Here is a 20,134-nt window from a genome sequence, read left to right on the forward strand (position 1 = left end):
TTTGTGATGGTTGTTCGCGATACGTCGCGTGCGCTCGCCAGACAGACAGAGAGACAGAAAGCGAGAAATCACCCTCCAGGGGGGTGGCCACGCCACAATCCCTTCTCCTCCATTCTTCTCTTAGGATCTTGGGCACGCATGCACACGCACCAGACGTGAGTTTAAGCCACCAGGTCTGGGACGCGAACCGTGGTCGACTACATAGGAGTCCAGCAACATAGCCATTACGCTAACTGCTGGTCCCTGTTTTTTTTTTTAATGAGAAACAATTACTGGTATGTTTCCTGACACATTTCTTCAGTAAATCTTATTTTCTCATTCAAAAAAATTGTATAGGAGTGGCAGCCAGGTGGTATGGTGGGTAAGGTGGCTGGATTCCACATGGCTAACTGTGTAGTTCACGTCTCGGATCCGGTGGCTTGAAAAACATGCCAGGCATGTGTACATCTGTGCCCAAAATCTTGAGAGGAGAATGGGGGGGGGGTCACAAGGAAGAGATGAATTCAAGTACATACTGCTTATAGGCCAAAAAAAATTAAATAAATAAAAGTTTCTTTATTAATGGTAGAGCATGTGCACATAAGAGTAAAGGAGGGAGAGACAAAGTGACAGACAGAGATAAGCACCTTCCAGAGGGTCTGGTCACACTGGGATCCCCCTCCTCCAGTCTTTCAGTCCACCTGAACCCGGGCACATGTGCTCATGTGCAGTGTGTTTCAGGCCTACTGGATTGAGGATGTGAACCACAGTCACACATGAGATTTGGCTACTCTTGAGCGTTGTCAGAGCACTAGCTAAGCCAGGGAGTGGGTCCCTTAGCCTTTTCACATTTTCTTAGAGGATATTTATCTCGCTGAGTGAGTAAAACTAAAATGATTCAAAAGTGTGTCTAGAGGAAATATAGGATTCTAAAAAATCTTATCAATTTGTATCTACCAGTGACCACTAAACTTGTCCTGATAATGATTAGTTTTTTTCACTGATTAAAAAAATCTTAATGGGGAGGTTGAACAGTGGTATAATGGTAAAATGTGATGCTCTATAAGCCTGACTCACAAGGGATGACTGCTGGTTCAAGTCTAGAAACCTCCCTGGGGATTCTAGACATATATGTGCCCATGATCTGAGGCTGGCCGAAACTGGGGGTGAATCATACATAGCATTAACACCCTGTTGGGTGTTATGCTGTATCTCTGTCTCTCTCATTTATGAAAGAAACAGAAAAATGAATGAATGACTTAATAGGGTATATCATTTTCTTCTGATAAATGTGTATATTAAATGCCAGGTTACAAGTCAGCTGGTGGTACGGTGGTTAAAGGAAGCTGAATCCGCAGGGCTATGGGTTTGAGTCCCACATCAGGTGGCTTAAGAAACATATTGGGTGCATGAGCCTGTGTACCCAGAATCCTGAAAGGGGGGAAGGAATAGAGAAGGGACTGTGGTGTGATCATTCTCCATGAGGTGTGTTTTCTCATTCCCGTATATCCCTCCCCTAAGCACGTGTGCCCTCTGGCAAAATTAAAAAGGGAAAAAAAAAAAATCAAGTTATGCAATTCACAGTTGGCAATATAGGTACTTCATGCCATTCAGAAGTATTTCAAAATTCAACTTCTTTAAATTTTTATTTATTTATTTAGCCATAGGGCATGTGCACTCACTGGACACTGACAGAGACAGAAAGAGATAGTGGGAAAGTGAGAAAGCATCCCCCAGGTGAGATGGCCACACCACAGTCCCTTCTCCATTTTCCTCTTGGGATTTCAGGCGTGCATAGATATGTGCCCAGCATGTTCTTCAAGCTGCCTGGCCCAGGACTTAAACTGTAGTCAGCTATGTGGAATCCAGCCACCTTAAATTCCATGTCATTAGCTGACCCTCAAAATTCTATTTCTAATTCCATTAGAGAATCTCTTAGATGCATACTCAGGAAGCCTGATCACTGTAGCATTATTTTAAACAAACAAAAAAAGGGAATAAGATAAATATACATCAGAAGGAAATTGCATACAGCCCAGCCACAGCTATACACACTGGTAAAGGCTGTTAACTTGGCAGGCTGAGGCCAAAGTAGGATGCTGTAGCATGCACTTGTAGTCTGAACTATTCAAGTGACTGAATATTCAAGTGACTGGGAAATAGCAAGACCTTATCTAACCAAAAAAATAAAAAATAAAAAAATAAAAAAGAGTAGGCCCCACAGCCTCCTAGTTAAGGGACTTGGACTCCGTATGGCCCCCTGTGGTTTGAATCCCAGCCCTAGTGGCTTAAACATGCTGGGCATGTACATGTGTGCCCCAAATCCTAGCAGGATGGAGAAGTGAAGAAAGGACTGTAGTGTGACCATGCCCCCATGGGGATGGGATGCTCTCCCCCTCTTCCTCTCTCTCTTTGTTCCTGCAAGCACATGTATCCTCTGGCAATTAAAAAATCAATAAATTAAATAAAACAAGGGTAACAGATTTATTCAATGGAATATTACATAAAATTAACAATAAGTTATATAAAGTTAGAGAAGTAGATTCGTCAACACTTTAAAAAATTAGCTCTTGAGTAAAAATGATGCAACACAATTTCTAGAATATAAAAATAAAATGCAAAATAATATTAATTGCTATAAATTACTTACAATATATAAGAGTATAAAAGTACAGAATATTATAGAAAAAACTCATGATAATGATTACTTTCAGGAGGGAAAGAAATGGATTAGAGCAGGTGGCTACAGAAAACTGTAATATTTTAATTCTTTCTAAAAAATGTTGAAGCAAATATACTGAATGTAACTATCTGTTAAGTGTTATGTCTTTGTAGTTGAAATATAAGTATTATTATTTTTCTCTATCTTATTTCTCAAAACAAAGCAAAGTTCCCCATTTCTTTACAGGAAAGTATCTTAATTCAGTCTCTATTTTACTATTAGACAAAATTCAAGCTGCTGCTGGGTGAGCTAATGGACTTTTAGGCCTCCTAAAGCAGCAGGAGCATTTTTAAACTCTGAGAACCCATTCACACCCTACAGCTACCATCCTAAGGAGGTCTTATAAGTCTTCATACCTTCTTCAGATCTAAATATGGGCTGGCAAAACACAGGTGAACAAGAGCCTCTGGATAATTAGAGAATGGTTCACAACTAAATCCAAGTTTATGATACTTACTAAAGGTAATTTACTGACTTGACAGGCAACTGTACAAGTAGCCAATCTGTCCAAAGCTTAAAAATTAAGACTGATATTGTCTTTACACTGCAACAAAATTCAGTGAAAATTCATTTATCCTCCAAAGTTTACCTGTTTCAGCTTCTGATTCTGAGTCATCTTCATCGTCTTCTTCACTTGAGCAGCTAGATTCATCTTTCTTCCCTTCTTCTTCCTCATCAACCTTTTCTTGTTCCAGAGATTCAATACGGGATGCATTTTTCTCTGGTTCGATAATCAATGTCTCTTTGCTGTAAAAGGAAATAGCCTTCAAATGCTTTTTCCCAGATCAATGACAATCATGCCTTTGACTTTTATGCCAACTCATTTATAACAATAAGAAAACATACTTTAATATCTTACTCACTTTTTATAGGTCTTCTGTGACTGATTATTGTCCATATTTGCTGTTGACTCAATTAGTGGAGATTTCTTATCCCGTTTTTCACTGTGGAGCTAAAGTTATTTACAGGGATAAGAATACCAATAAAAAAACTTAATTAGTAAAGCACAGTTTAAAATAATACCAAAGTAACTTTTTTTTTTTTGGAGAGGTTTTTTTCACTATAGGGCGTGTGCGCTTGCCAGACAGAGAGAGAGAGACATAGAGACAGAAAGCGAGAAATCACCCCCCAGGGGGGATGGTCATGCCGCAATCCCTTCTCCATTCTCCTCCTGGGATCTTGGGCACGCACGCAGACGTGCCCGGTGTGAGTTTTAAGCAACCGGGTCCAGGACGCGAACCGCGGTTGACTACGTGGGAGTCCAGCGACATAGCCATTACGCTAACTGCTGGTCCCCCCAAAGTAACTTTTCAAACAGTAAACAAAACAAGTAATAAGAGATTCAAGTTTTACTTGGAAAAGAGTAAGTATAGATAAAGAATAAAAAGGACTTGAACGTTAAAAAAGCCCATACGGGACTAAATTGAATTTTTCAAATCTGCTCCCCACTTCAGTTCACAGACAAAGTTAAGGTCCACTAACTACTTACGATAACTGATGGAATTGTATTTAAAAACCTGTTTCCTACTTACATTAACCCTTTGCTTATCTAAGGCCAGCTATTAGAAATCTGACTTTTTGAGGCTAGCAGATGACGTAGGAGTTACGTTGCTAGACTCCCACAAGGCTGACCATGGTTCGAGTCCCAGACCAATGGCTTCAAAATCATATCCAGCATGTGTGTGTGAGTGTCTGCCAAGCTTACGAGAGGAGAATGGAGGAGAAGGGACTTCGACGTGGCCATCCCCCTTGGAAGGTGATTTCTAACTTTCCCTCTTGTTTCTCACTCTCCAGTGAGCACAAGTGCCCTGTAAAATCTTTTTTTTAAAAAAATAAATAAATAAAAAGAAATCTGACTTTTTTAAAAGAGGTTTTTGGCATGGGGCATGTGCACTCACCGGAAAAGGAGGAAGAGATAGCGAGAGGGAAAATGAGAAATCACCCCCCCCAGGGAGGATGGCTATACCACAATCCCTTCTCCTCCATTCTCCTCCCAGGATCTTGAACATGCATGCACACATGCCCGGTGTGATTCTGAAGCCACAGGGTCTAGGACTTGAACTCTGGTTGGAAATGTGGGAGTCCAGCGACATAACTGCTATGCGATCAGCTGTCCCTTAAATCTGACATTTTCTAGTCTCTACCTTTTAAAAAACTTTCTAAGAAATTAGAAGAATGTGTGCTCGCTTTGGCAGCACATATACTAAAAACTGGAACGATACAGAGATTAGCATGGCCCCTGCGCAAGGATGACACGCAAATTCGTGAAGCGTTCCATATTTTTTTAAGAACATATCCCAAGTCCTATAAATGGCTTGTATGGAACTTTTACATTTGAGTTAAAGATTGTTAAACATGCAAAAAAAAAAAGAAATTAGAAGAATGTGTTATTCTTGAGAATATATACATTATATAAGTACTAATGTTGTGAAGAAGAAATAGATTGTTGGCAAAGTCATGAAGCATTTTTGCAAAGAAAAATATGTCATGACTTCCCTGACAACCTAGTAGAAATGGTAAGGGGTGATACAAAAGACTAAATATCACCACCACCAATTTATTAACTGCTTTCGTTATTTGATTACTAAGAATAGCAAAACTAAAAGATACAAAACATCACAAAAATACTGCTAACTGTCTGAAATGCAAAACTATAAAAGAATTCATCAATATAGGTCATTTTTAGACAGTTCTCAAACATACCAGATTTTGTTTCTTTTGTAACTCTTCTAAATATCCTAGAATGTCTTCATCAGCTACATCAAAGGCAGTCTGGCCCTATATAGGAAACAAAAGGGAGATGATAGTAAGAAAAAAAAAATCAGTAAATTGTAAAATGTCTTTAGTAATTATGCATGATTATATAAAAAGGAATCACAATTTTTTTTATGCTCATTATTATGACATAGTGCATAGAACTTTAAAGAGATATGCCAGAAATCCACATGAGAAAGAAAACTACATCTGAGAATACCTCCTTATTTCTTTTTGCTATTATTTTTAAATTTGCTATAGGGCTCATGTGCTCACGAGAGAGAAAGAGAGAAAGCAAGCTGCCAGGTCTGGGAGTTGAACCATAGTCAGACATGTGGGGGTCCATCGCCTTAATCACCATGACATCTTGGCTCTGAGAACATCATCCTTATTATTTTTTTTTTTTGGTAATGAAATTGAGATATAATTCATAAATGATACAAAAGACCCACATAAGTGTACAATTCAATGGTTTTAAGGCATTCACAGAACTGTACACCATCATAATGGTTTTATATTTGTAATTAACACTTCTTGTGAATAAAATACTCTAATTTAAAAACTTTCTTGAAGTGTAATTAAATTTTTGTAGGAGTTAAACGCATGGGGTTACAATAATCACCAATAAAAACTAAAGTAAAATATGTCTACAAAGAGAAAAATTTGTACTTTCAAAAAAGCACATCCATCAACCTAACTTGAGATACTTAAGCATGTTCTTTTAACCAGTCAATAGGACAGTTCCAAAGCTAACCACTGTGAAGTTATAAAGATGATTAGATTATTGGGAGTAGCAGTTAGCATAATGGCTATGTCGCTGGACTCCCATGTAGTTGACTGTGGTTCAAGTTCCAGACCCGGCGGCTTAAACTCATGCTGGGCATGTGTGCATGCGTGCCCAAGATCCCAAGAGGAGAATGGGCGAGAAGGGATGGCGGCATGGCCATTTTCCCAGGGGGTGATTTCTCGCTTTCTGTCTCTCTGTCTCTGTCTGTCTTTCTAGCGAGTGCATGCACTCTATAGCAAAAACCTCTTAAAAAAAAAAAAAAAAAGCCCAGAAAAGATGATTAGATTATTAACTACCATAATGCACCACTAACAAATACAAATGGAGTATGATATATAAACAAGAGTCTCTCAAAGTGATCGGGAAACAACTGCATGGAGGACACAGTGCTAGGATATGAGAAAATAACTATCAATGAGAATTATCTAAGGAGAAAAAGAAAAGGCTGCTTAAAAAATCAGCTTAATACATGTAAGTTACCAGAACCACTAAAGTGCCAGTTAAATGGCTTAAACTAGAGCCACTGGTTGTTTAAGTCACAACTTCACAGTCTCTTCATTCTATTTTTCTCAATCTAACTTAATTGCTTTTGTAGGTATAATCTTTCTTTTTTTTTTCCTTCATCTGCACAACAACCAATGACACAGCTGGAATAAGTATTCTTATGATTCTCATAATACAGATGAGAAAACTAAAGCTGAGTGTACAGTATTTCCCCAAGGTCACAAAGATAATGAAGGGAAAGGGGAAAATCTGTCATATTTGTCCTTATAGAAAATAAGAATAAACTTTCTTTAGAGAGAGAAAGAACAAGGGTAAAGAAAAATCTTTGTGTCCATTAGTAACAGAAATAGCTTTGTTTAAATTCATTTAAATCTTTAAAATGACAGATACCAAAAACTAAAAATTAGGCTGCTAATCACTGTATTAATGCATTAAGAGAAATTCCAACTAGAAGAATTGGTTAATATTTAAAAAGGAAAAGTATTTAGGAACATGAATTAAACAATTTTTAAAAATAAAGAAGAAAAAAACTTTTATATTTAAAATCCATGACAATTTATGATGAAATACAATGTTAGCAAGCATGTTTTAGATGGTAAATAAGTTAATGAGACCAAAATCTCTAAATATTTATTTTTAGAACATTTTTCTCTACTTCCATGTAGACTTTTTTTTTGGAGAGGTTTTTGCTATAGGGCGCGTGTGCTCGCCAGACAGACAGAGATAGACAGAAAGCGAGAAATCACCCCCAGGGGGGATGGCCACGCCGCAATCCCTTCTCCTCCATTCTCCTCTCGGGATCTTGGGCACGCACGCACACGCGCCCGGCGTGAGTTTTAAGCCACCGGGTCCGGGACACGAACCGCGGTCGACTACGTGGGAGTCCAGCGACATAGCCATTACGCTAACTGCTGGTTCCCTCCATTTGTGATTTTCAAGCTGCTGGTCCAGGACTTGAATTGTAGTCAGCCATGTGGGAATCCAGTTGACTGGAATGCAGGTGTTGATCTCACATGGCAGATTGCGGTCTGACCGTGAAGCGTGAAAATCATGCCAAGTGTTTGTGTGCGGATGCCCAAAAACTCTCAAAAGGAGAATGGAAAAGAAGAAATTGCGTCATGGTCATTCTTCCAACCCCCTCTCTAGGGGAGTGATTTCTACTTTCCCTCTCCCTCTCTGTTTCTATCTGGTGAGCATGAAAGAAATTCAAAAAAACTTCCATTACTATAGGTTTCAAAAACAAAAAAAAAGGGGGGGAGGGACCAGCAGTTAGCATAATGGCTAAGTAGCTGGACTCCCATGTAGTCAACTGTGGTTCAAGTCCCAGACCCAGTGGCTTAAACTCACGCCAGGTGCGTGTGCATGCATGCCCAAGATTCCGAGAGGAGAATGGAGGGGAAGGGATTGCAGTGTGGCCATCCCCCAAGGGGGGTGATTTCTCACTTTCTATCTCTCTGTCTCTCTGTCGGAGGGCATACACCCTAAAGAAAAAAAAAAAAAAAAAAAAAAAAAACACAATGGCTGGATTCCCACATGGCTGACCGTGGTTTGAGTCCTGGACCTGGTAGCTTGTTTTCTCACTTTCCCTTTCTCTCTCCTCTCTCTGGTGAGCACATGTGCCCTATAACAAATAAAAATAATAATAATACTCAAGATTAAATACATAATTATTTAAAAAAGAACATAGTAGAATAAGAAAAAAAATTATCAGGACTTGAGAACAATTACTCAACTTCTCTGATCGTGTTCCTGAATTTGCAAAGACCTGAATATTTTCTTAGGGTTGTTAATAGGCAACATAATATGTAATATATGTGAAAAAAGGTCTGAAACTATAAAATTCTCAGGAAATATGGGTCGTAATTCTTTTAGGAGTATATAAAGATCCACTAACATAATGGCATGAAGGGATGAGATATTAAACAAAATTCAGAGTGACATATGACTATGTTATCATAGTAATACAGGAATAAAAGGATTTAAAAAACTAACATTTACTCTGTTATGATAAATTGAATGGTATAGGAATTAGACAATTATAGACAGATGTAAAACAAAATAATTTTTCATATATACTATAATTGTGTATGCTCCCCTAGCACACTGGTAAAATACAACATGTTTATTAACTACAAAGTGATATAAGCTTGGGGAATTCCAAGCTTTTAATTGAATCTCTCTATTGGTGCTTATCTGGAAGACCATTATTACTAATTGAACCAATGATGGGCACTGCCCATGTCAGTGGGCAAACAGCCTTTAGGGGGGACTGCTTGAGAGAGACAGGAATACGAAACAGTTTGGAAAGGTAATAGATATCCACTAATTTCTTTAGGAAAAATCCCAGCTGAAGGGAAGGGGAACTTGTACATAGAAGAGGAAACATCAATTATTTAGCTAAAATTTGCTGACATTTTACATAAAAGAATATCAACATTTATATGCCTTCTAATGCTGATTACAAAACAGACAACTTTATAATAGAGAAAGTAAATTCCTGAAAGTGTTGACTAAAATTTCTGACTAAAGATTTTTGTACTTATATATAAATACAAAGCTAAATTTATAGACAGATTCATCTCAAACCTTTTGTATCTTGACTTTTCTAAAGATTTTCACTACTTCCTATGACTTTCTTTTCTGTATATTTCTTATGTATATAATGGGTTATAGGGAAAAGTCATGACACATTTTGCATAAAAAAGTAGAAAAAGTATGTCATGACTTTTCTGACAACCCAATACTTAAAAAAATAGTTATTTATTTATTTCCACTTATTATTATGAAACAGTAATACAATAAGCAAAGAATATTCTGTGGACGGGTAATTGTGCTCACTAGAGAGGATGTGGTTTGAGTTCTCTAACTATAGGAGTATGAGGGGATGGACAGGAATACTGGGGACAGTGGCAACAGACTGATATATCTGAAAAGGAGCAGAGGAGAAAACTCTAACAAGAAACTTGATAACCTGAATCCTTCCATGATTTTGTGAAACATTTGTATGACATTTGTTTCCTCCTTCCTTCTAGCTAGTTGTGTGACACTAAATAAATAATTTATCTCACTCAACTGTTTACTCCTATGCAAAACCAGAAGACTAGATGTTTCATCTCAATAATCTGATCTGGCATAAACCTTTACAGTTTTTACTCTATTTACCTGTTATAAGATCTCACTATCTAAGTCACATAAAGAACTACCACGTGAGGGCCAGCAGGTAGCATAGTGGTTAAGGTGCTAGATTCCCACTATGGCTGACCATGGTTCAAGTCCCAGACCTGGTGGTTTGCTTTCTCACTTTTGTTCTCTCTCTCTTTTTGTCTTTGACTGGTGAGTGTATGTGCCCTATAGCAAATTTAAAAATAGTAATAATAAAATCAATAAATAATTTTAAAAAATAAGTAACTATTATTTGTAAGCTACTAAGATTATCACAGGGCCACATAAAGAACTACTACTTGTTAACTAATAAGATTATCACAGGGCCATGTACGTCACAGTAGTAATGCAACTACACCCTATACAGGGAAGGTCCTGGACTTGTATTCCAGGACCTCCTTATGTACACCAAGTATGTGTGCATGCCCATGGTCTTGTCTGGCTCAGACTTGGGTGGAATCTCTAAGTGGAGACCTTGTTGGGCTATCTATCTGTCTCTCTTCAAATAAAAAAAGAAAGAAAAAAGAAAGAAGACTAAAGATTATTAGAAACATTATTTTATATATGTTTCGATTTAACAGTGATGGCGGAAAATACTCACAAACAAATGCAAAAGTTGGGACCTTATAGCAAAAATCATACCTTATCGCAAAAATCTCTCTCTCTCTCTAAAAAAAAAGAAAGTTTCGGGAACCAGCAGTTAGCGTAATGGCTATGTCGCTGGACTCCCACGTAGTCGACCGCGGTTCGCGTCCCGGACCTGGTAGCTTAGAACTCATGCCGGGCGCGTGTGCGTGCGTGCCCAAGATCCTGAGAGGAGAATGGAGGAGAAGGGATTGCGGCGTGACCATCCCCCCTGGGGGGTGATTTCTTGCTTTCTGTCTCTATGTCTCTCTCTGTCTGTCTGGCGAGCGCACGCGCCCTATAGCGAAAATCTCTCCAAAAAAAAAAAAAAAAAAGTTTCCAACTCATAAATTCTTATGCATGTAACATTGGGAGTGACATGGTGGTTAAGGCACCGGACTCTCACATAGTCAATCGTGGTCTGAGTCCTGGACACGATGGTTTGAAATTCATGCAGGGTGCATGTTTGTGCATGCCCAAAATCCCAAGAAGAGAATGGAGAAGAAGGAATGGTAGTGTGGTCATTCTCCCTGGGGCGGGGAGTGATTTATCATTTTCCTTCTGTCTGTCTTTCTTTGGCATGTGCATGTGGCTATGGCCAAAAAAAAGGAATGTAACATCAATGCAAGTATATAAATCTACACTGTATGTTATGAGAATATGATTACTAAAAGAGTAGTATTTGTTTCTTTTTTAAAAAATAAATAATTAATTAATTTTTAAATTTGACTAGAGAGGGACAGAGTAAGAGAGAGAGAGAGAGAGAGAGAGAGAGAAAGCAAGCCACCAGGTCTGGGACTTGAATTGTGGTCAGCCATGTGGGAGTCCAGCACACTTAACCACCATGTCACCTACTGGCTCCAGTATTTGTTTCTTCACAGAAAAAGGCCAAACCCACTTCACATGGTAGCTAAAAGACTTAAACTATTAATAAATAAATTGATAGACAAACTGTTTTATACAATTGATAAAACTTTACACAATTATAAAATGTATACCTAATAATATTTTAAAACTAAAACTGTATTTCTAAATATTAAAATGCATTTAAAAGGCTTACCACTTTGTTGACCATCTCCATATCACACAGATTATCCACTAAAATTCGACATGCTTCTTCTTTACCCCAATGAGCTGCAGCATGAAGAGGTGTCCATCCATCATAATCTTTAATATTAACATCATAGCCTGCCTGTATTAAAAGTCTAAAGAAATTATAGTAAGTTAGATAATCCTTAAAATCTAAAAAGAACGAACATGATCAACAACTTAATACCATGCAATTTAACCAAAATTTGAGATGTATTTTCTCTTAAGTTCAAATATCCTCTCCCTGTAACAAATAAATTAGAGCAAATAGAAAGTAATTTTCAGAAAACACTCAGAAAAATGAGGAATTTGAGTCACTGTCTTAATAATTGTAGTTTTTTGTTTGTTTTTATTTTTGCTTTAGGGCATGTGAGCTTCTCAGAGACAGAGAGAGAGAGAAGGGGAAAGTGAGAAATCACCCCCTAAGGGTGATGCCATGACGCAATCCCTTCTCCTCCATTCTCCTTTTGGGAGAACACAACTGGCAAGTCTCTCAATCTGCCAGGTCTGGGACTTGAACTGCAGAGTTGGCCATGTGGGATCCATCGGTCCAACTACCAAACCACCTGCTTGCCCCAATAATGTAGTTTTAATTAATTTCTAGTGTCTACAGGTCTTATGGTTTGGTGTGACACTGATTAATTCTTGTTAATATGATTTATAAATAAAAATTTCACAGAAACACCCAGAATTTTTCAATGTAAGATAAAAAACTTATGAAACAATTTATATGTATAACTGATTTACTACAGATAACATCTTTGGGTGTCCATATGACATGACATCTCAGGCTAAATGTGTTGTAAAACTATACTGAGATCAAACAAGCTTATTTTGCAGTTTTTCTTGCTTTGTAGTTGGAGAACTTTGGAAAAGCTTTCATGAAACTTAAAGGTCTACCCATGGAAAATTTTCCAAGAAAAATGACAATTTGTTAGGAACAAAACAAAGCAAAACACAAATTCCAAGAGGTTGAGTGTACTTTTCTGCAGGAGTAGAAAGCAGATATTCCAATAATGAATATGCTAGAAAACAGGAACATGTTTTAACACAATGCAAAGAATTGTATAAATTATGTTAGTATGCCCTTCTAACCACATATTGACATTACTCTTTATTTTTAAAAATTTAAGCTCACAGAGAGCAAAGAATAAGTCTGTCAATTACTCACATCACAGTTAAAACACACACAGGCGAACACTGAATACTTGACAACTCATGAAATCTAGTAGACCTTTACCTTACTTTCCAAGATGTTGAGCTTGAAAAGGGCTTCTTTTTACCTATAGGAGGTGGCAGTGATAGCTAATATATAACCCTCCATTCATTTATTTATGCTTAACAATTAATCCCCTATTTCCTAACAATATCTAAAGCAGTTGTTTCTAATCCTGGCTCTCTAACAGAATCATCTGAAGAGCCTGATTGGGGAAAAAACAAACAAACAAAAAACATTCTCCAGCTCTACTTTAGTATTACTAAATTAATTGGCATATCAAGAGATGATCCTTGTCAATCGATATTTTTAATAAGTCCCCTGTATAATTCTCATATCACTGTCTGTCACCTGTATGCAGACCAACATTTGAGAATCACAATCCAAAGAAAAGGCTAGACAATATAAGAGATTCAAATTAAAGAAACAGCCCCAGTAACACATATTATCAGACGTTTTATTGGCAGAGGCAGAAATAACACTAGAAAATAAAGAGATACTTCCTACTAGGAAATGTAAACTATAACAATGTCCTGAACAACATAAAACTGTAGGTACATGGGAGTCTATGGAAAAGTACTTGGGCAACTATGGAAGGTAGGAGGATAGAAAGTTTTTTTTCAGCAAACATGATTCTCTGAATATGCTGGACCCTACAAAGATGCTTTAAAAACATATATATACAGTACCTATACACAAAGAGCTTTATTTTGTTTTTGAGAGGTTTTTGCTATATGGCGCGTGTGCTTGCCAGAAAGACAGACAGACAGACAGAAAGTAAGAAATCACCCCCCAGGGGGGATGGCCACGCCACAACCCCTTCTCCTCCATTCTCCTCTCGGAATCTTGAGCACGCATGCATATATGCCTGACATGCGTTTAAGGCACTGGATCTGGGACTCAAACATTGGTAAGCTACATGGGAGTCCAGAGACATAGCCATTACGCCAACTGTTGTTCCCTCAAAGAACTTTTAATGAAGGACAAAAGTAAACAAAAATCAACCTTCATGGATAGATTCTGTTACAGAGATGTAATAGGAGTACAGGAGTACAGAACTGAAAAGCATCAAAATCAAATTGAAAGAAGTTTGTGTTTCTGGGAAGGAGGGCAAGTGGGGAGAGAGTTACATTCAAAATAGATCTATTTATATTTAATTTCATATATTTAAAAATTTATTTTCCTAAGTTATACATTCATGAGGTTTAAAAATGAAAAAGAACAAAGGGGTATTAGGAAAGTTATTTTCTCATTGCTAAGGTTTTCACTATAGGGCGCATGTGCTCGCCAGACAGACAGAGAGAGACAGAGAGACAGAAAGCGAGCAATCACCCCCCAGGGGGGATGGCCACAGTGCAATCCCTTCTCCTCCATTCTCCTCTCAGGATCTTGGGCACGCATGCACACGTGCCTGGTGTGAGTTTAAGCCACCGGGTCGGGGACTCGAACCACGGTCGACTACATGGAGTCCAGTGACATAGCATTTATGGTAACTGCTGGTCCCTCATTGCTAATCTTAAGCCAACTAGTCTTCCCTCCCCAGAACCAATCAGACCATTATATTAATTTTGACTGAATCCTTACAGAAAAATTTCATTCACATAAAGCAAATACAGTTTGAAATAAAAAAATACAAATGATTTATCTGTCTATCCTTGATTTTGACATTTCATAATATGTAAGGAAATTTTCTATTCTTATTTTTAATTGCCACAGAGTATTCCAGTGGAAGGATGCACCATAACTTAATACCATTATCCTACTCTTACTAGCACACCCTGCTGCTAGGACCTAACTTACTTCCTACGTGAGTAAAAACTGTAAAAAAAAAAAAAAAAAAAAAAGAAAGAAAAAGAATCCTAGAGGTAAAATCACTAAGTTAAAGAATCAATTAATTGGCATATCAAGAGATGATCCTTGTCAATCGATATTTTTAATAAGTCCCCTGTATAATTCTCATATCACTGTCTGTCACCTGTATGCAGACCAACATTTGAGAATCACAATCCAAAGAAAAGGCTAGACAATATAAGAGATTCAAATTAAAGAAACAGCCCCAGTAACACATATTATCAGACGTTTTATTGGCAGAGGCAGAAATAACACTAGAAAATAAAGAGATACTTCCTACTAGGAAATGTAAACTATAACAATGTCCTGAACAACATAAAACTGTAGGTACATGGGAGTCTATGGAAAAGTACTTGGGCAACTATGGAAGGTAGGAGGATAGAAAGTTTTTTTTCAGCAAACATGATTCTCTGAATATGCTGGACCCTACAAAGATGCTTTAAAAACATATATATACAGTACCTATACACAAAGAGCTTTATTTTGTTTTTGAGAGGTTTTTGCTATATGGCGCGTGTGCTTGCCAGAAAGACAGACAGACAGACAGAAAGTAAGAAATCACCCCCCAGGGGGGATGGCCACGCCACAACCCCTTCTCCTCCATTCTCCTCTCGGAATCTTGAGCACGCATGCATATATGCCTGACATGCGTTTAAGGCACTGGATCTGGGACTCAAACATTGGTAAGCTACATGGGAGTCCAGAGACATAGCCATTACGCCAACTGTTGTTCCCTCAAAGAACTTTTAATGAAGGACAAAAGTAAACAAAAATCAACCTTCATGGATAGATTCTGTTACAGAGATGTAATAGGAGTACAGGAGTACAGAACTGAAAAGCATCAAAATCAAATTGAAAGAAGTTTGTGTTTCTGGGAAGGAGGGCAAGTGGGGAGAGAGTTACATTCAAAATAGATCTATTTATATTTAATTTCATATATTTAAAAATTTATTTTCCTAAGTTATACATTCATGAGGTTTAAAAATGAAAAAGAACAAAGGGGTATTAGGAAAGTTATTTTCTCATTGCTAAGGTTTTCACTATAGGGCGCATGTGCTCGCCAGACAGACAGAGAGAGACAGAGAGACAGAAAGCGAGCAATCACCCCCCAGGGGGGATGGCCACAGTGCAATCCCTTCTCCTCCATTCTCCTCTCAGGATCTTGGGCACGCATGCACACGTGCCTGGTGTGAGTTTAAGCCACCGGGTCGGGGACTCGAACCACGGTCGACTACATGGAGTCCAGTGACATAGCATTTATGGTAACTGCTGGTCCCTCATTGCTAATCTTAAGCCAACTAGTCTTCCCTCCCCAGAACCAATCAGACCATTATATTAATTTTGACTGAATCCTTACAGAAAAATTTCATTCACATAAAGCAAATACAGTTTGAAATAAAAAAATACAAATGATTTATCTGTCTATCCTTGATTTTGACATTTCATAATATGTAAGGAAATTTTCTATTCTTATTTTTAATTGCCACAGAGTATTCCAGTGGAAGGATGCACCATAACTTAATACCATTATCCTACTCTTACTAGCACACCCTGCTGCTAGGACCTAACTTACTTCCTACGTGAGTAAAAACTGTAAAAAAAAAAAAAAAAAAGAAAGAAAGAAAAAGAATCCTAGAGGTAAAATCACTGAGTTAAAGAATGCTTTGATAAGAATGAGCTCTGTTTTCATTTATATTTCCACCAGTAATGTAAGAGCGCTTTTCCTCACCACACCTTGCCAACACAGTGTGCTCAATGTTTTATTAAACTTTGCTATAATGATGGATAAAAATTGGTAACTCATTGTAGCTTTATTTGTACTTTATGATGAATGAAGCTGAACTTTTTATGTTTTTCATATGCTTAAGAGCCTTGAACTGCATGAAATGATTAAATGAAATTTACCTCCATGAAGAGATGGTGAATACAGACAGCTATATAGAAGTAAGAGCAGGCACTGAGACATCATGGCAGTGGTGGCCACTTAGCTTAAAAGAAGATGGTGGCCAGATGATGAAGGTCTTATGTACTAAGCTGACAAGTTTAAAATTTATCCTGATCGCCACTGAGAATCTTACAGGATTTTTAAAGCCTGGACAACTTAATTGCAAAGATTAACTTGGAAGCAGTCTATAACCTATTTTATAATGTAATCCAGAATTCATATACCATATATGTTTACAGAAATAAATATTCTGATAGTCATTACCTTTACTATATGCAAAATACTCTGATATTTTCTTTTTTTTTTTTTTGGAGAGGTTTTTTTTTTTTTTGCTGTAGTGTGCATGTGCTCGCCAGACAGACAGAGAGAGACATAGAGACAGAAAGCGAGAAATCATCCCCCAGGGGGGATGGTCACGCCGCAATCCCTTCTCCTCCATTCTCCTCTCGAGATCTTGGGCATGCACGCACACACGCCCGGTGTGAGTTTTAAGCCACTGGGTCCAGGACGCAAACCGCGGTCGACTACGTGGGAGTCCAGCGACATAGCCATTACGCTAACTGCTGGTTCCCTATTTTTTTTTTTTTAATGCTGTTTGGAATTCATTATGTTCATTCCGTAACCTGCTAATGGGATTCAGAAATTTTAAAGAAATTTGACTTAGAGAGAAAAAGATAGAAACTAATTATAAGGAAACTAATTACAAGAAAACTAATTACAAGGCAACATTACTGTTCTAAAAGGCCTAAATTCCTAGGGTAGAGACTGAAAAGAGAAGAGGCCAGCCCTGTAGTACAGTGGTTAAACACAGTGCAAAGCTGGATCCCACATGTTTGACCATCCTGGCTCTGGAAGCTTAGGTCAGGTACGAATTCGTGTGTCACAAATTCTGATGGGATGGAGAAAGGAGGAAGAAGGGACAACTGGGGTGTTATCAAGCCTCAAGGGGGTGTGGTGGGGGTTGCTTTTTCTCCCACTCATGAATATACATATCCTCTGGTAACAAAAATTAAGAAAGAAAGAAAAGAGGAGGAAACTTGGGAATAAGTGACCCACTTAAGTTTCTCTAATTTTACTGATGAAAGAGAATAAGGAAGAAAGACTGGTATCAGAAGCCTTAGTGGATTGGAAGCAATATAAAGGATGCAATATAAAGGTTTGCTGAGTACTGGTCTGATTTCCTTTCACATATGAGGATACATCAAAAATTTGTGAAGAATGGAATTAAAGTATGAGTTTATTTTTGTGCAAAGAGTTTCTGAAATCCATGCATAGTTTTTTCATAAAATGCATTTTCCATGAATGATTTGTACATTTAACAAAAGTTATGCACTAAAAATTTTTTTCATGTAATTGCCAACACTTCTGCATTGTATAAGTTAGAAAAAATTGACTGAAAATAAATGAGCTCTGTTTCAAGGAGGTTTACTGGGACAATGATGCTATAATAATTTATTAGTTTAAAAGATAACAATAGTTGCTGACACTTAAATTCAACTTGTTGGAAAACTGCAACTGGAAAAAAAAGAATAATTGAAATTTGAGAGTGAAAGAAAAAAAACTTCAGAAATGTAAGCAATTATATTCAAGAAGTTTTCTATTCCTTAAAACAGACATTAAAAAATCTTTTAAAAGCTGTTTCAAAATAATGTTTGCAGGGAACCAGCAGTTAGCGTAATGGCTATGTCACTGGACTCCCAAGTAGTTGACTGCGGTTTGCGTCCCGGACCCGGTGGCTTAAAACTCACACCAGGCACATGTGTGTGTGTGCCCAAGATCCCGAGAGGAGAATGGAGGAGAAGGGACTGCAGCATGACAATCACCCCTGGGGGGTGATTTCTCGCTTTCTATCTCTCTGTCTGTCTGATGAGCGCACGCGCCCTATAGCGAAAAAGCTATCCAAAAAAAAAGAAAAAAGAATAATGTTTGCAAGTTTTGTTTTAAAGGATTATTTAATTTTATTTATTATTATTATTATTTTTAATTTGACCAGAGAGAGAGAAAGGGAAAGTGAGAAAGCAAGCTGCCAGGTCTGGGACCTAAACTGTGGTCAGCCAAGTGGGAGTCCAGTACCTTAACCACCATATTACCTGCTGGCCCCTATCTGCAGGCATTTTAGAAAAGAAACAATAAAAGAAATAAGATGTAGGTAGAAAAGAGGTAGAAAGATGACTATGTGAAAAAAAAAAAAAAAAAACAACCCAGTACTTACTTTAAAACCTCTGTATAGCCCTTAGCTGCTGCAACGTGAAGGGCTGTGCCTCCGGATTTTGCGTGCCGGACGTCATTTATATGGCCACTATTTAGCCACTGTCTTGCATCTCTAAGCATTATTCGTTCTTCTTCCTTTCGAGCTGCTTCTATATCAACCCCTGATAAAATAAAATTAGTTGTTATTTCTTTCTTAAAAGAAAATGTTCTTTCTATGTCAAGAAATAAATTTATCCAAAACATTTCAAGTTTAAGTAAAAGTTGAAAGTGAAATTGTATTTTTGAAAACTGGGCTGCTGACAAGTTGGTTAAATAAAGAGAAGTGAGAATATTGTAGTTATTTGGCCTTCTCTACTAATTATTTACTGGCTGTCAGAAAAGTCATGACATATTTTTCTGTGCAAAAATGCATTATGACTTTCCTAATGACCCAATAGTTTTGTCCCACAATATTATTTTAGTTTCCTTTTTATCTTTACTAATCATTACTTTTTAGTTTTTAAATCTAAATATTTCCCATTGAGATAAAATAATAGTTTTTAACAATTATATATGAATAAGTCTCAATTTTCTAGGTATTGTTTTGATCAGTTCTCTTAACTTTGGCCTCCCTGAAGTCTAGTGTAGTAGGTACAAACATTTATTAAACACTTCAATTTGGAAGTCCTATGTAAAATTTAGCAGACTTTAAAACAGATTATCTTTCTATCAAACTCCCTTTCCTTTTCCACAATGGTACATTCTTCATAACATGAGGAGTATTTTTTCTTAATTTTTAGAAATTATATAGGTGTCAATTCATTAAAAGCACTTATTAAGCACCATGCTAGGTTCAAGGGATAAAAGTAGAAGAAAACAATAATGAATAGAGCACTCTAGCTCCTACCTTAAAAAAAAAATCAATATTTGGGAGAAAAAATTAATACAGAAAAAATAATCTTTAAATTCCTATCTCATGCTGACTCATGGCTTCAACTGCCATAATGAAGAGCATATACCACAATGCATGTACAATCTCTTAGTCCAAAAGACTATGAACTTATTAAATGTAAGGATATTGCCTTTCTTATAATCCCATTTTCTGGCAAAATACCTGATACAAAGTGATCAGGATCAATTAACTGTTTACTAAATGAATGATGAATGAATAAATGAATAAAAAACAAGGATATAGACACATACTTATCTCCTCAGCTAAGATCTCTCCATAATCCACATCCATGTATCCAACTGTTTGGTTAGGATTTTTTTCATTCATTTACTCATTCATCCATCTACCCATCCATCCAT

General features: G+C 37.3%; 1 protein-coding gene and 1 non-coding gene across 5 annotated transcripts in view; one reads left to right on the plus strand and one right to left on the minus strand.

The window, feature by feature from the left end:
• The window catches only part of PPP1R12A (protein phosphatase 1 regulatory subunit 12A), a 158,292-nt gene that overhangs the window by 65,776 nt on the left and 72,382 nt on the right, over positions 1–20,134 (minus strand). For all 4 annotated transcript variants that reach the window (XM_006142863.3, XM_006142864.3, XM_006142861.3 and 1 more), the window contains exons 4-8: positions 18,846–19,005; positions 11,593–11,737; positions 5,405–5,479; positions 3,565–3,653; positions 3,291–3,448 (exon numbers count right to left, since the gene is read on the minus strand). In XM_006142863.3, the coding sequence (XP_006142925.1) occupies positions 3,291–3,448; positions 3,565–3,653; positions 5,405–5,479; positions 11,593–11,737; positions 18,846–19,005 (627 nt within the window). The remainder of the gene's footprint in view (positions 1–3,290; positions 3,449–3,564; positions 3,654–5,404; positions 5,480–11,592; positions 11,738–18,845; positions 19,006–20,134) is intronic.
• On the plus strand, positions 4,881–4,985 carry LOC114006793 (U6 spliceosomal RNA). The gene has a single exon (XR_003548470.1). It is a non-coding gene; the product is annotated as a U6 spliceosomal RNA (small nuclear RNA).

This window comes from Tupaia chinensis, unplaced genomic scaffold, assembly GCF_000334495.1.
Source record: "Tupaia chinensis unplaced genomic scaffold, TupChi_1.0 Scaffold000085_1, whole genome shotgun sequence".
Lineage (NCBI taxonomy): Eukaryota > Metazoa > Chordata > Mammalia > Scandentia > Tupaiidae > Tupaia > Tupaia belangeri.